This window comes from Neoarius graeffei, chromosome 5, assembly GCF_027579695.1.
Source record: "Neoarius graeffei isolate fNeoGra1 chromosome 5, fNeoGra1.pri, whole genome shotgun sequence".
Classification (NCBI taxonomy): Eukaryota; Metazoa; Chordata; class Actinopteri; order Siluriformes; family Ariidae; genus Neoarius; species Neoarius graeffei.
Window position 1 is genome coordinate 1,124,726 of NC_083573.1, and position 17,788 is coordinate 1,142,513.

The window sequence follows — 17,788 nt, forward strand, 5'->3', positions numbered from 1 at the left end:
GCGCTCGGGCTGGCGGGAGGATTTGCTCGTTTCTTAAACCAGGAGCTGGGGTGGAAACTGTTGTCCGCTCAGCAAGCTCAGCTGGGAAACACTTGCCAGTCATAAACAGATGGTCGTAAAGTCGATCGGTCGTAAGTTATAGGTCGTAAGTCAACAACTACCTGTACAAGATGTCAAAATCAAAAGGAGCCAGCTTGGCCACCCAGCATTGCTCACAAGCATCAAGCTTTGGCTTTGTCAATACATTATTATTGTCTTGACACAGGTTATTGTCTGTCCACACTGTGAACTTGTGGCCTCACAACCAATGAATAAACTTGTTATAGATAGCCCACTTCATAGCAAAAAATTCAAGCCGATGAGCAGGATACTTTGACTGAGCATGATTCAGTGAATGACTCACAAAAGCAATTGGCTGAGCTTTGTCCTCATTCTGCTGCACCTGAGACAGAACAGCCCTCAGACCCCTAATGGATGCATCGACAGACAAGAGGAAAGGCTGAGTGAAATCTGGGTGAGTGAATGGCACACTGTTCACCAGTGCCACCTTAAGATTTTGAAAAGCCTCTGTACACTCAGGGGACTAGTCCTGAGGACAGAGCTTTCTCTTCTGCACAGGCCTGCTCACACCCTTACTTTTGCACAGCCGCTTAGAACCCCCTGTGAGTGCAAACAGTGGCCTCGCAAGTACAGAACAGGATTCAATTAAATGCTGGTAGAAAACCACCATGCCAAGGAAGGTGCAGAGCTTGCTTTCAGATGGCATGATGCCGTTAGACTCCATCAGATCTGATTGTGAGAGATATTCACAATAGCTTCCACCTTATCTGGATCATTAGCCACACCCTCCTGAGAAATGATATGACCCAAAATTTTTATAGATTGCCTCAGGAAGTTGCACTTGGCAGGTGAAAGCTTCAGGTTGTGTTCTTTCAACCGATTAAACACCATGTGGAACCATTGTAAACTCTCTTCCTCTGATCTGCCAAACACTCACAGGCCATCCAAATAACACAGAAGACTTGAGAAATTTTGATCTCCAAAGATGGAGAGCATCATCCACATGAAAGTAGCAGGATTATTACAAAGACCCTGAGGAAGCCTGTTATCCTCATGCAAGCCCAAAGGGGAAGAGAACGCTGTGTATTTCTTATCCTCATGCAGCAGCACATTATAGTAGCCTGACGTTAAATCCATAGTGGAGAAAAATACATTTCCACCCATAGCAGCAAGGACATCTGCTTGGTGAGGAAGCGGGTGGGCATCTTTAACAGTGCATGCATTCAGCCACCTAATGTCAGTGCATATCCACAGGTCTCCATTGTTCTTCCACATCAATACAAGTGGGCAAGCCTAGTCACTGCTAGATTTCCTGATGATTTCCCTCTCCTCCATCTTATCCAGAGTTTCTTTCAACTTCTGAGAATGAGCTGGCCACAACCTGTGGTATGGCAACCTTAAGGGACAGTCATCTATCAACCTCCAGTGGTGCTTGAAAGTTTGTGAACCCTTTAGAATTTTCTATATTTCTGCATAAATATGACCTAAAACATCATCAAATTTTCACACAAGCCCTAAAAGTAGATAAAGAGAACCCAGTTAAACAAATGAGACAAAAAATATGATATTTGGTCATTTATTTATTGAGGAAAATGGTCCAATATTACATATCGGTGAGTGGCAAAAATATGTGAACCTCGAGGATGAGCAGTTAATTTGAAGGTGAAATTAGAGTCAGGTGTTTTCAAGCAATAGGATGAAAGTCAGGTGTGAGTGGGCACCCTGTTTTATTTAAAGAATAGGGATCTATCAAAGTCTGATCTTCACAACACATGTTTGTGGAAGTGTCTCATGGCACAAACAAAGGAGATTTCTGAGGACCTCAGAAAAAGTGTTGTTGATGCTCATCAGGCTGGAAAAGGTTACAAAACCATCTCTAAAGAGTTTGGACTCCACCAATCCACAGTCAGACAGATTGTGTACAAATGGAGGAAATTCAAGACCATTGTTACCCTCCCCAGGAGTGGTCGACCAACAAAGATCACTCCAAGAGCAAGGCATGTAATAGGTGGCGAGGCCATACAGGACCCCAGGGTAACTTCGAAGCAACTTAAGGCCTCTCTCACATTGGCTAATGTTAATATTCATGAGTCCACCATCAGGAGAACACTGAACAACAATGGTGTGCATGGCAGGGTTGCAAGGAGAAAGCCACTGCTCTCCAAAAGAACATTGCTGCTCATCTGCAGTTTGCTAAAGATCATGTGGACAAGCCAGAAGGCTATTGGAAAAATGTTTTGTGGATGGATGAGGCCAAAATAGAACTTTTTGGGTTAAATGAGAAGTGTTATGTTTGGAGAAAGGAAAACACTGCATTCCAGCATAAGAACCTTATCCCATCTGTGAAACATGGTGGTGGTAGTATCATGGTTTGGGCCTGTTTTGCTGCATCTGGGCCAGGACGGCTTGCCATCATTGATAGAACAAGGAATTCTGAATTATACCAGTGAATTCTCAAGGAAAATATCAGGACATCTGTCAGTGAATTGAATCTCAAGAGAAGGTGGGTCATGCAACAGGACAATGACCCGAAGCACACAACTGGTTCTAACAAAGAATGGTTAAAGAAGAATAAAGTTAATGTTTTGGAATGGCCAAGTCAAAGTTCTGACCTTAATCCAATGGAAATGTTGTGGAAGGACTTGAAGTGAGCAGTTCATGTGAGGAAACCCACCAACATCCCAGAGTTGAAGCTGTTCTGTATGGAGGAATGGGCTAAAATTCCTCCAAGCCGGTGTGCAGGACTGATCAACAGTTACCAGAAATGTTTAGTTGCAGTTATTGCTGCACAAGGGGGTCACACCTGATACTGAAAGCAAAGGTTCACATACTTTTGCCATTCACAGATATATAATACTGGATCATTTATTCAATAAATAAATGATCAAGTATAATATTTTGTCTCATTTGTTTCACTGTGTTCTCTTTATCTACTTTTAGGACTTGTGTGAAAATCTGATGATGTTTTTGGTCATATTTATGCAGAAATATAGAAAATACTAAATGGTTCACAAACTTTCAAGCACCACTGTAATGCTGTGGCAGAACACGTGGGCCTCACCAAAGTGAAGATGATGCCAGGAAAAGACACCTTCATATTCCTTAATCAGATCCACTAACTTATCCTTCCAGTGGAAGGAGACCTGACAGCTGTCAGTGGGTATAACACCCAGGCCAATAGACTGCAAAATACAGTCACCATTACCTACATGGCTGCCAGAACCTCTCTTGACTGATAAAGCAGAAAGGCTATCCTGGCTTGACCACCCCCACTGGACACTCTAACATATTGCAACCCACAGTCCCACCTACAGGCATGACAACAGAAGCAGCATGCTGTGATAGATGGCCCCTCTGTCCCTTGCAATTTCTTAAAAACTCATCTAGACATGCTTGGACTTCACAGGCCGTCCACTCACTCTGAGGCTTACTTAGAAACATCAAGGCAAGATCTTGGTGAGGGCAGTGCCTAATGAACATGGCAGCAACCTCTACAGTCTGCAGCCGTAATGCCCTGCCTTCATGTTCCAATGACTGTTCCACTACCTCAGCTGCCTTATTCAGCCTAATACAATAATCCAGAGGTTGCTCATTGACAGAGTGTAGTGGAGTAGAAATCGGCCAGAGACATACCTCAATATTCAGCACTAGCAAAATCTTGTCTGAGGATGCAAAAGACAGCATCCACATCACCAGAATCAGACACCTGATCATTGTTGCGAAGTCAGATCCTAACTACATCTCTGTTTGGTGCAAAAACAACACTGCACATCACCAAAAGAACACCATACCCACGGTGAAGCATGGTGGAGGCAGCATCATGTTTTGGGGTCATTTTTCTTCAGCTGGAACAGGGGCTTTAGTCAAGGTGGAGGGAATTATCAGCAGTTCTAAATACCAGTCAGTTTTGGCCCAAAACCTTCAGGTGTCTGATAGAGAGCTGAAGATAAAGAGGAATTTCATCTTTCAGCATTACAATGACCCCAAAAAATTTTCAGAACGGCCCAGCCAGAACCCAGACCTAAATCCAGTTGAAAATCTGTGGGGTGACCTGAAAAGGGCTGTGCACAAGAGATGCGCTTGCAATCAGTGTGGTTTTGCAAGGAAGAGTGGGCAAATATTGCCAAGTGTAGATGTGGCAGGCTGATAGACTCCGACCCAAAAAGACTGAATGCCGTAATTAAATCAAAAGGTGCTTCAACAAAGTATGAGTTTCAGGGTGTGCTCACTTATGCAACCAGCTTATTGTACGTTTTTTTTTATGTTTTCCCCCCGAACAGACTTGTTTGTTTTTAAATTGTATTGTACAGGTTATAGGTCACATTAAACGTGGGAAAAGTTTTGAAATTATTTATCGTTGTCTCATAGGTTTTTCTGATGTAAAAAAAAAAAATCATTTAAATGGGGTGTGTACACTTTTTATTTCCACTGTATGTACACCAATATAATCAATATAAAAGCTGGAGAATTACTGAGTTAAGAAATGAATGACCGCTGAAAATCCTACCAGAGCTGATTCTGCCTGTTTCCCAAAGAGATGAAAGAGTGCTTCATGCACTTTTAAAAGCCCTTGCATTTGTTCATGATTCAAGACAGAGGCACAAAATTGCAAAGAGTTCACACTGGCAGGAGGTGATGCTGCTAACAAGCTTTGAAAGGTCTGTGCAGCCTTTACTTTTGCAGATATGGAGTTACAAAATGTGCATTTTAGCTCTGACGACCGCCGAATTTTGGGTTTTCCGAAACCCCATATCTCAAAAACTGTTAATGACTTGAACTTTGTGTGTTTATTTGCTTTTTGTTTTCTTGATGAGTGAAAAATAATGCTCCAAACACCATTTTAAAATTTTGTCTGCTGGAACCGATGAATACCAACATTAAACCAGAACAAACTTCAAAGAACACAGATAAGTGCTCTTAAGTTAAAGTTAAAATACCTTGTTGACCTGAAACCAGTAATTTTTTTAATCAAAATTGAAAAGTGACAGATTTTCAGAAAAATGTATCTTAAAATTGCAGTGTACTAAAGCTGCTTCACTGCAGTTAAAATGCACCAGAATGCACAATTTTAAGTATAAAGTGTCCCGGAGGGGAGACTCCCCCGCCCAAGAACACAAACCTCTGCGCTGCACTCCTCACTATCGGGCCCCTCTTCCCCTGCTATTCTTACAACTTCCCCTTCTGCTCAGAAACTGATTGAGATGGCTACATTTACTCATCAGATATTCACAAATTCCATTGTTTCTCTTCCAGTCTGCGTGGGTGTAAACTGACAGAGGAAAGCTGTAGAGTTCTGTCCTCAGTTCTCAGCTCAAACTCCTCCAGACTGAGAGAACTGAACCTGAGTGACAATAACCTGCAGGATTCAGGAGTGAAGCTGCTCTCTGCTGGACTGGAGAATCCACACTGTACACTGGAGACACTGAGGTACACACACACACACACACACACACAGGACTCAGATCATCACTTTATAGTTGATAATTCCAAACAGAATTGATTTTCTCTTTATTTGTGACTTTTATCCCAGTAAAATTATATCCAAGGCCCAATCTTACTTTCTCTCTCCACACTCATGTCAAGTCACTTTATTTCTCCAGCACATTTAAAAACAGCAGGTGACCCAAAGCGCTTTACAGTTGAGACAAATGCAGTTAAATACATGATCGGCCGAATAAGAAGAATAGAAGGAAAGAAATAATGAGGCAACGCGAAATACATAAAACCAAATAGAATCATGAAAATCAAACACAAGATCATAAAATCAATCAAAAATAGTAAAATTGATCATGAAATCATAAAATCAAAGTTGGATATAAAACCAATAATATCAAAGTTAATGGGCAGTGTGATAAAAAAAATGGTATATAGTTAAATAAGATAAAAATAAAATAATTAGAATAAACAGATATAATAGAGGTAAAAATAAATGAGGTCTAAGAATAACACAATAAAGTAGATTATAAAAATAGATTAAAAATATCATCTATTCTATAAATAGATAATAAAAAATGTAGTCAAATCCATCGTCTCATATGAGCTGAGACAGGTGGATCTGTCCGAGTACAAACACACAGTCTCTTTATTTTATACACTAACAGTAACTTTAAAAATGCACATTGATAAAACTTGCTGAATTCGTGCTGAGTTTATCTCAAGAAGAAAAGAAATATATCACAATGGAAAAATAACTTTGTTCCGCCCGAATAAGTTCCAAATCTGTGCTCAAATCAGAATTTAAGGGAGTTGTACTCAATAACGTACAATATGACTCGGGTAGTCAATGACATGGACAGGCTTTAATTTTCAAACAAATTTTGCATACACTGTACACACACAATCTTGCCTATAAATACCCGGGGGAAATGATGGGAAAATTGTCATTATTGAAGATGCCACATCTAAGCCAAAATCAACGTGAACAGGCCATCGGGATGTTGCGTGCCGGAAGTACACAGACAGAGGTCGCCCGGCACTTCGGTGTTCATCATTCGACCATTTCCCGTTTGAGTCAGCGTTACAGACAGACAGGGAGCACCAGGGATCGTCCACGCCCTGGTCAGCCTCGAGTCACAACGCCAGTTCAGGATCAGCACATCAGGCTAGCTCACCTCCGTGACAGATTCCTGACACCCTCAGTCACTGCTGCTGAGACCCCTGGACGACACAGACCCAGAATCTCCAGCATGACGGTCCGAACATGGACCAACTGTCAGTTTGAATTTTTTTATTGTGAATTAATTCTTGAGTTTGACAATAAATGTCCTTTATCGATGTTTCAAGATGTGTGTGCATTACATACAATATCATAAATTTCAAATATATGCATGGATCTAAAGTGATATCGTGTTGAATTCCATTGTGCGTTTTTAAAGTTACTTCGTATATTTTTGTTCTGACATCAGAACCTTGTGTTCAGGGAGACACTTTATTCAACAACTGCTGGAACACACCTCATTTATCCATCAGATATTCACAGATTTCATCGTTTCTCTTCCAGTCTGTATCGGTGTCAACTGACAGAGGAAAGCTGTAGAGTTCTGTCCTCAGTTCTCAGCTCAAACTCCTCCAGACTGAGAGAACTGGACCTGAGGGGCAATAACCTGCAGGATTCAGGAGTGAAGCTGCTCTCTGCTGGACTGGAGAATCCACACTGTACATTGGAGACACTGAGGTTGGTGTGTGTGTATATATATATATATATATATATATATATATATATATATATATATATATATATATATATACACACACACACACACACACAGTTATGGCCCTTTTCCACTACCCTTTTTCAGCTCACTTCAGCTCGCTTCAGCTCGCTTCAGCCCGACACGGCTCGCGTTTCGACTACCAAAAACCAGCACGACTCAGCTCGTTTCAGCCCTGCTTAGCCCCTAAAACTCGCACCGTTTTGGAGTGGGGCTGAAGCGAGCCAAACCGTGCCGACTGAGGCTGGGGGCGTGAGCAGACACTCCCCTGTGCACTGATTGGTGAGGAGGAGTGTCCTCACATGCCCACACACGCCCCGCGAGCGCGCTGGGATCTGTAAACACCGCAAACCCGGAAGAAGAAGAATTATGAATTACGAGAATTTCTGAAGCCTTATGCGCCTCGCCTCATCTATACGCTCTTGCCAGTATCTGTTGGCGTTGTCGGTGACAACAAGCCACAGCACCGAGACCAGCAACACTAACGACTCCATGTCCTCCATGTTTATTGTTTACTATTCGGGTCGTGAGACTACCGCTTAAAAGCTCACTGAATCAGTGACATACAGAGCATCGTGCACGAGTTCGCGGAGCGCAAGGCTCGCCGTATGCCCTTCAAATAATGCGCGCAGTAGGCTATTGATGTTTTATTATGAGCTATGTACAGTATGTCGCCGAATGTTTTTTTGTTTCTGAGTTACATGTTCGTTTGAAGGACTTAATGTACAAAATAACATAGTTGCACCCCGGAGTGTTGAAATTGGTAAACACAGTGCATTCAGTGAGGTTTGCACCGCCCTCCTTTTATTTCTGACTCTTCCTGTCACCACTCTGAGCGCTCATTCGTATGCCCTTCAAATAATGTGCGCAGTATAGGCTATTGATGTTTTATTATGAGCCATGTACAGTATCCTAATGTTTTTTGTTTCTGAGTTACATGTTCGTTTGAAGGACTTGATGTACTAAATAACATAGTTGCACCCGGTAGTGTTGAAATTGGTAAACACCGCAGTTGCGGACATTTTGTAGCCTAAAATGATGTTATGATAAGCTTTAATAAAGGGCCCGGTCATTTGCCCCGCCCCCGGCCCGGCTCGGACTTGTTCCGCCACTGTCACTGATGTCACTGTTTGCGCTGCTTAACGACATGACATGACGTCCACCCACTTTCGCTAACTCCACCCAATGTGTCCACCCACTTCCAGCCAGCACGGTTCAGCGCGGTTGTAGTCGAAATGCAACTCCAACAGCCCCGCTCAGCTCGACTCGGCACGGCACGGCTCAGCCGCGTTTGTAGTGGAAAAGCGGCATTAGAGTACTGTATATAAAGATTATGTGTGTTGTGTCGTAAAGCTGAGTGATTTATGCTGTAACTGTGACATGTTTCTCTCTGTAGGTTGTCGAACTGCAGGATTACAGGTGAAGGTTTTGCTGCTCTGGTTTCAGCTCTGAGGTCAAATCCCTCATCACACCTGAGAGAACTGGATCTGAACTGTAATAATCCAGGAGAATCAGGAGTGAAGCTGCTCTCTGATCTACTGAAGGATCCACACTGTACACTGGAGACACTACAGTGAGTTCCTGATATCCCCCCCCCACACACACACGACTCAGACCATCACTTTATCACTGAAGATTACAAACATAACTGATTGTGTCTTTATTTGTGACTTTTATCCCAGTAAAATTCTATCCGAGGCCCAATCTTACTTTTTCTCTTCACACTCATGTTCATGCATCATGTTCCTTCTTCTACACAGTGAACTCAACTGATTTATTTTGTTTAAACTGGAATGTATTATTCTACGAGACACTGAAATGTGGACATGAGAATCAGATTTACTTTCTCCAGTCTGACAGAACTGAATCTCAGTGGAAATAACCTGCAGGATTCAGGAGTGAAGCTGCTCTCTGCTGGACTGGAGAATCCACACTGTACACTGGAGAAACTGAGGTACACACACACACACACACACACACACACACACACACACACACACACTAATCTTACCTTCAGTAAGCAAAAGATAATATGAGCTCTAATCTATCTATGGGTCATGTGAAAAAATAAGTGAATCCCATGGAAATTGGAGACTTTTGTCAATGTATTTAAACATTTCACCCTTTTGATACAGTGTCTACAGGTAAAGGTGATGAACAAAACAAGGGAAAATGAGCTGTTTCAGTCATTTATTCAGCAAAAATGATGATGCCCTTTATTGTCACTAGTCACATGTACCAGTGAAATTAGCCGTCAACCTGTCCGTACATACAGTATACAACATACAATTGACATAGGGTAGACAGGACAGGAAGACAGGGATAAAGATAAAAAGGAAACACAACATGAGGAGAGATAAGGAAAAAAAGAACACCCCCCCCACTATGCTCTTGTCAGGAGTACAGTGTGGGAACATTTAAAAAAACCTTTGCATAAGCACAACTACAACACAGGTACACTTTAAACACCGGACTTGAGGGGGAGAAATCAGGGGTAAGGGGGGAGGGGTGGGGGGAGGAGGTAATCCAGCGCAAGCAAGCAGCCGTCCACTCCTGCAGCCATGAAGGCGCTGGTCACGCACCCGCTTGTCACACAGGGGGTAAAAATGGCGACCGCGGAGAGTTAGAGAGGAATGCGTGGAATGAGAGTGTCTCCCGGCAGTGACCTTCAGGGGGAAATGTTTTCTCAGCAACGGCCTGACAAGGCCGGTGCTGTCTCAGGGCGCCGAATGTCGATAAGATATGAATTGTTTGGTCTTTCCAGACGCAGTCTTTGCACGTCCTCACTGCTCGTCCATATCTGTCCATTCTATTCAAATTGATCTCCGAAAAACGTATTCCTTGCAAAGCTGAAAGCTGCTCCGAGATAACAACCATTTTGTGGTTAAAGTTCTGAATGTCCACAGTCCAAGTGCCAACAGCTTTGCCTACCACTCCAATCATATCGGGCAGCTGTGTGGGGCTTTGAACAGCTGTCACCGTTGTCTGATTTCCTCGATATACCAGGGCAATGCCTAATCCAATCAGCAAAAGTCCTGTAATCATGGTTCCGAATAGGTAGATATCTTCAATGTCCTCCACAGAAAGAATCACCAGGCACACGACCCGCCACCGCTCCCACACGTCCATCGTGTAACCAGCCGCAAACGTTCCGGCAGGACAAACGGGTTCCCCCGAACCCAAAACTGTGTCAATTTCGTTAGGAGACCAGTTTATCAATTCCATGCTTTTTAGTTTAGAAAGTAATGCAGGAAGAGTCTCTTCAAAAAGTACAGCAGACGAGAAAAAACACAGAAGCACAAGCAGGGAAAAAAAGGAGGGAGAGCAGAATGCGACTGCCTTCTGTGGAAGCACGGAGAGAAAAAAAATATTAATAGCTGTAATATTATTCAGTGGAGAAAGTAAGTACATCCTTGGCTTCAGAATCTAGTATTGCTCCCTTTAACAGAAATAACAACTTGTCTGTGTTTTGTATAATTGTCCACCAGTCTCTGACTTTGGCTTGCTGAAAGTTTGACCACTCTTTCGGCAAAATTCCTGTAGGTACAAGATGTTTGAAGGTTTTCTTGCATCAATTGCCCTTTTCAAAGCTCCCCACAACATTTCAATGGGGTTCAAATCTGGGCTTTGACAAGGTCGTTCCATAACGCTCCATTTCTTCTGTTTGAGCTGTTCCTTGGTGGATTTGTTCATGTGCTCAGGATCACCATCTTGTTGAAAGGTCCACCTCAGGTTCATCTTCAACTTTTGAACAAATGGCCTCACATTATCTTCAAACACTCTTTGATATGAATTAATAATTGAATCAATGAATGCAAGCTTCCCAGTCCCTCAGGCAGCAAAGCAACCCCAAACCAGAACATTTCCACCACCGTGCTTTATAGTTGGTATGAGGTTCTTCTGCTGAAAAGTCATCTTTGGTCTGCGCCACACGTGTACTCTTACTGTGGCCAAACAACTGTACATTTCATTCATCTGTCCAGAACACATTACTTCAAAAGGCCTGGGCTTTGCCTACATGTTCAATGGCAATGTCATGATCCAGTCCGGAACTTCCAGATCCTGACCTGTGCCTTGCGCTCTGCTCTGCATTTTTCCCCATTCTCTCCGTGCTGTGTTAGCACACCTGCTATGTGTTTGTCATCTGCCTCTCTATATAAACACACTGAGTCCTCAAAAACTGTTAATTATTCTATTTTATGAAATATTTATCATTGTTTTGTGTGTGTGAGAATGTGTGTGTGTGAGAGAGAGTGAGAGAGAGAGTGTGTGTGTGTGTGTGTGTGTGTGAGAGAGAGAGTGAGCATGTGTGTGTGTGTGTGTGAGAGAGAGAGTGAGCATGTGCGTGTGTGTGTGTGAGAGAGAGAGTGTGTGTGTGTGTGAGAGACTGTGTGTATGTGTGCTCATGCAAGTGTTTGATTCTCTGAGCAGGTGTCCAGATGAAGAAGAGCTTCAGGATTCTGATGAACAACCCAGACACCAGAAAACCAACAAACAGCAGTGAGGAATTAATCCTCTCATTTCCAATAAATATTTCTTCGAACATACATTTCATTTGATGATATACAGTCAGGTCCATAAATATTCAGACAATGACAAAATTATTGATCCCACAGTGTATTGAAGGTGGATTTTAGTAATGAATATGGCTTCAAAGTGGAGACTTCCAGCTTTCATTTGAATGTATTTACAACCAAATCTGGTGAATGTTGAAGGAATTACAGCACTTTGTGGATGGTGCCGACACCCCGGCCCATTTTTTTTTAAGGGACCAAAAGTATTGGACAGTTGGCTGCTCCGCTGATGCATGGCCAGATGTGTCTTATTCCCCCATTATTTCACTTACAAGTAAGCAGATCAAAGATGCAGAGCTGATTTCAAGTGTGGGATTTGTATTTGGAGTCTGTTGGTGTGAACTCTTAATATGAAGTCCAGAGAGCGGTCACTGCCAGTGAAGCAGGGGATCATTCTAAAGTCCAAGTCATCATTAATCTGAAAAATCTAAATAAACCCATCAGCGTGATGGCAAAATATTGTGTGGCCAAATCAACTATTTGGTACATTCTAAGAAGAAGCAATGCATTTGTGAGCTCAGGGACACCAAAAGGCCTGGAAGCCCTTCAAAAACAACTGGTGGATGATAGAATTCTTTCCCTAGTGAAGAAAAGTCCCTTCACAACAGGTAGCCAGACACACACACACCTCATCTCATTATCTCTAGCCGCTTTATCCTTCTACAGGGTCGCAGGCAAGCTGGATCCTATCCCAGCTGACTATGGGCGAAAGGCGGGGTACACCCTGGACAAGTCGCCAGGTCATCACAGGGCTGACACATAGACACAGACAACCATTCACACTCACATTCACACCTACGCTCAATTTAGAGTCACCAGTTAACCTAACCTGCATGTCTTTGGACTGTGGGGGAAACCGGAGCACCCGGAGGAAACCCACGCGGACACGGGGAGAACATGCAAACTCCACACAGAAAGGCCCTCGCCGGCCACGGGGCTCGAACCCAGGACCTTCTTGCTGTGAGGCGACAGCGCTAACCACTACACCACCGTGCCGCCACACACACACACACAATCATGCTAAATGCTGCAATTCCTCCATTCTTCACTTGATTTGGATGGAAATATCCTCAAATTAAAGCTGAAAATCTGCACTTTGAGCTTCATTTTTAATTTAAAATCCTATACATTGTGGTAGATAGCTAAAATCACAGTAAAATAAGACTTTCACTTTCCAAATATTTATGGACCTGTCAATAATTATAATCTTGTGTATCTGTTTTGAAACAGTGAACAAAACCAGAAGTTGCAGCAGGAGAACAGAGAGCAGGTGCTGTCGTGTTCTTCAAATACATGTCTGTGAAGATTCTCAGTCATCCAGGTCATAGTAAACTGTGGGTGGTAAAAAGAGCAACTGGACTTGCTTGAAGATTCTTGAAGACATTTCACCTCTCATCTGAAAGGCTTCTTCAGTTCTGTCTGACTAATAGGGAGTATCAGGTATTTATCCTCTCATGGGTGAAAAGCAATCCTAAGGTGTCGTTGAGTCATCCTGTTGGTGTGGGTCACTGGGGGCTGGGTGTGAACGGTCTAGAGAGTCGTTAGGGTGATCAATGGATTGTTGGTTCTCTCTGTCCTCCTGTGAGTCACTGAAAACAGCTGGGTTTTGGTGTGCATTCAGTTGACTGGGAAGTGTGCCAAGGACTGCATTGTAGGTGGCTGATAAATGATGTCTTAGACCCCCACCTCTGTTCAGTGATGGCTATTCCAGGTTAACAAAAATGGCTTCTTTAACGATAGAGGGAAAAGAGAAGGAGCAGAATCACATCAAGAAAGCACTTCAGAACTGCGGGTATCCCAACTGGGCTTTTTTCAAGAGCAGAAAAAGGAACATAATGGACAAGGAGGATAACAGGAACAAACGCAAGAACATTGTCATTCCCTACATTTCTGGTCTATCTGAGAAACTCTGGAGGATCTTCTACAAACACAGCATTCCGGTACATTTCAGACCCAGTAAAACCCTGAAGCAGAAACTGGTCCACCCTAAGGACAGAATAGCCAGACACAAACAGGACAACGTAGTGTATGCAATTCAGTGCAGTGAGGAATGCACGGACTCATATATTGGGGAATCAAAACAACCGCTTCACAGGCGCATGGCTCAACACAGGAGAGCCAGTTCCTCAGGTCAGGACTCTGCGGTCTATCTTCAACTTAACAACAAAGGACACTCATTCCAGGATTGCAACGTACGCATTTTAGCCAGAGAAGATCATTGGTATGAGCGAGGAGTTAAAGAAGCCATTTTTGTTAACCTGGAATGGCCATCACTGAACAGAGGTGGTGGTCTAAGACATCATTTATCGGCCACCTACAATGCAGTCCTTGGCATACTTCCCAGACAACTGAATGCACACCAAAACTGTTTTCAGTGACTCACAGGAGGACAGAGAGGACCAACAACCCATTGATCACCCCAACAACACTCTAGGCCGTTCACACCCAGCCCCCAGTGACCCACACCAACAGGATGACTCAACGACACCTTCGGATTGCTTTTCACCCATGACAGGATAAATACCTGATACTCTCTATTAGTCAGACAGAAGCCTTTCGGATGAGAGGTGAAACGTCTTCAAGAATCTTCAAGCAAGTCCAGTTGCTCTTTTTACCACCCACAGTTTCTTCAAATACAGTTTAGCAGTATGGTGTAGGTGAAACAAACAAACAAACTGAAAATACTGGTTGGCTGGATTAAATCAGCACTCTCTATGGATGGAAAATGACGACGCTTTTAAAAAGAAGAATACCATCCTGACATTTTTGGAGGCCCATATCTTTTGTTCTAAGGGGGATATAGACCTGTAAATTGCTATATCTATGTATTCTGGCCCTGTCTATCAGATTCTGCACCTAAAAATAGCACAGGTTTACTAACTTTAGAGATATTAATCCCTTAAAAGTGGATTTTTTAATGACACAATATTTTTGACATTTTGGGGGTCCATATCTTGGAAAGTTTTTATGTTGATGGGGTTTCAACTGATTAATCGTCATATTTGGGAACTCTACTGTGTACTTAGAGAGTTTCAGGGCACTCCGAGCTTTGGTGGGGGTACAGGAGGGCCCCAAATATGGCTTCGGGACAAAATTACCATTTGGTACACCCTACTTCAGGTCATTAGTTGGCCATGTGGGCACATGATGACTGGAATGAACCTTTAACCCTCTCACCAGACACCTTTTATCAAACTTTTAAGCCGATAAAAACTTTGATTATCCAACTCCTTCAATATAAACTAAGCATTTGTTTATGATACTATTTTTGCATATTTTCTGAAAAATCCTAAGTCCGGAAAGTAGGTCAACTGTTGTTTTGACTGCCTATTCATGTTTAAGGTAGTAAAAGCACAGCCATATAGTGATTTTAATCTATGGGAAGATTATTTATACCCAATACCCCATTAGTTATATTGACAATTACAAGGGATAAACCCTTTCCCGGCTGTTTCACGATGCTGATTTTTTTTTTTTTTTACATTTGACACCTTTCCCTGTATCCAACCAAACTCTGACCACTATACACCTAATAGTTAAATGCATCTTTCAAACAGGAAAGGGAAAGATGCAAACAAGGGGATGATCCCAAGAAAAACATCCTGGTTGCTTTACTACATTTGTTCTGACATCCGATCTGGAAGTTAAACCTAGACTTTTTGAACTTGTGCAACCATGAAAAGGATTTTGGTGTGAAGGCTGAATGGCATTTTTTTTGCCACATCGCATGGCAAGAGCCCATGTGATGGTATTGGTGGCACTGTGAAGCGCCTGGTTGCCCGAGCAAGTCTGCAGGCCACTGATGATGATCACATTCTCACTGCTGAACAGATGTATCAATGGGCAAGCAAACATATTGAGAATGTGAAATTCTTATTTGTTACCAGCGAGGGTATCTTTCTTCATGAGAAAGAGTTCAAACTTGAGGGCAGGTATTCATCAGCCAAGGCAATATCTGGTACTCGGTCTCATCACAGCTTCATACCTATTTCCAATGGAAAACTGGAGATACGGAGGATTTCTCAGGACTTGACATTTTCCATTGTGTCGGTGGGTGCCACTGATGGTACTGATTCTACTGCAACCCCAAGTCATGCTTGTGATGGTGCAGAGGATTTCAGTTCATATCAGCCTGGGCAATATATTGCTTGTGTCTATGACAACAACTGGTATGTGGCAAACATTGTCGACCGTTCTGATGAACACAATGATGTATATTGTCATTTCATGAAACGGTCAAACACGACTCTGTCTTGGCCTGCTGAAAACCGCCAAAATCCACCATGCTGGGTGCCATTTCAAGACATTATATGTCATGTAAATGCGCCAGAGATTCAAGTTCGTAGTGCTCGGCGTTATAAACTTGTTGCAGTTGATGTAGAAAGAATTGAGATGCTTCTTCCAAAGTACATTCATGCTTAACTGTCAGTGTCAGTCAGCGAGCCTGGTTATGGTTTTATATTGAATTGAATCGTTTTGCATTGTGCCTACATTTATTTGACAGCAGTAAATGGCGTCCATGCCTCATTAAAATTGTCTGATCTGATCACATGACTAATTTATTCTTAAGTAAGTGTAGTTTAAGTTACGTGTGTGTGTACAGTGTGCAAAGGGTTAATAAATGTAAACTCAAATCAAATCAAGTTTATTTGTACAGCGCTTTTAACAATAAACATTGTCGCAAAGCAGCTTTACAGAATTTGAACGACTTAAAACATGAGCTAATTTTATCCCTAATCTATCCCCAATGAGCAAGCCTGTGGCGACGGTGGCAAGGAAAAACTCCCTCAGACGACATGAGGAAGAAACCTCGAGAGGAACCAGACTCAAAAGGGAACCCATCCTCATTTGGGCAACAACAGACAGCCTGACTATAATATTAACAGTTTTAACAGGTATAACCCTCAACTGTCCTCATGGGGCCGTCCTTCACAGGAGTGGGGTGATAAAACTCCGACCAGACACAGGGCACCAGGATGGATCAAGCAGGTCCGAGGGGCAGAAGAGGCCAGCATCTCAATCCCAGGATCAACATGTAACTCAGAGGGACAGAGGGAGGGGGGGGGGGGGAGAGAGAAAGAAAACACGTTGTTAGGTATGCCCTAAAAATGACAAGTATTAAATCTGTGTGGTAGGCTCGCAGAGACGAGAGTCTTTACATCAGGTATAACACACAATGGCATGTTAATATGGTAAAAAATATATCATGACCTGCTCTGGCTGGATGCTTGATTGGGTGATGGGAGCACACTCCTCAGCAATGATGAGATGCAGATGGGACCCTTAGGGCTGGCCAAGACAATTCAGTTACATGTCACCGGGTCTGGGACATGCGACAGAATGTCTGACGGCCGATTCCCTGCAGGCTACGATAGCCAGTCGAGGTCCCCACCGTCTCCACCAAAAGATTTCCTGTTGACTCCATGTAACTCAGAGGGACAGATTTGGGGTGGGGGGGGGGGGGAGATATATAAACTGTCAGTTTATATATTCAAATATATGTGTTCAGTGATATTATCCTTGTTTTAATCTTACTATTTTATCATTTGAATGTGTTTTAGTACCTTTTGATTTGAATTGACAGTTAAAACAATAGTTGACCTACTTTCCGGACTTTTCAGAAAATACCTGTATGCAAAAACAGTACCATATACAAATGCTTAGTTTATATTGAAGGAGTTGGATAATCAAAGTTTTTATTGGCTTAAAAGTTTGATAAAAGGTGTCTGGTGAGAGGGTTAAAGGCTCATTCCAGTCATCATGTGCCCACATGGCCAACTAATGGCCTGAAGTAGGACGTACCAAATGGTAATTTTGTCCCGAAGCCATATTTGAGGCCCTCCTGTACCCCCACCAAAGCTCTGAGTGCCCTGAAACTCTCCAAGTACACAGTAGAGTTCCCAAATATGATGATAAATCAGTTTAAACCCTATCAACACAAAA

The 17,788-nt window shown here is 42.8% G+C and overlaps 1 protein-coding gene across 1 annotated transcript in view; it reads left to right on the forward strand.

Annotated features, from left to right (window-relative positions):
- Nucleotides 1-17,788, forward strand: part of LOC132886362 (uncharacterized) — a 180,230-nt gene that overhangs the window by 158,308 nt on the left and 4,134 nt on the right. The window contains exons 18-23 of the mRNA XM_060920924.1: nt 5,314-5,487; nt 7,061-7,234; nt 8,668-8,844; nt 9,124-9,225; nt 11,703-11,771; nt 13,076-13,115. Coding sequence (XP_060776907.1) covers nt 5,314-5,487; nt 7,061-7,234; nt 8,668-8,844; nt 9,124-9,225; nt 11,703-11,771; nt 13,076-13,115 — 736 coding nt within the window. The remainder of the gene's footprint in view (nt 1-5,313; nt 5,488-7,060; nt 7,235-8,667; nt 8,845-9,123; nt 9,226-11,702; nt 11,772-13,075; nt 13,116-17,788) is intronic.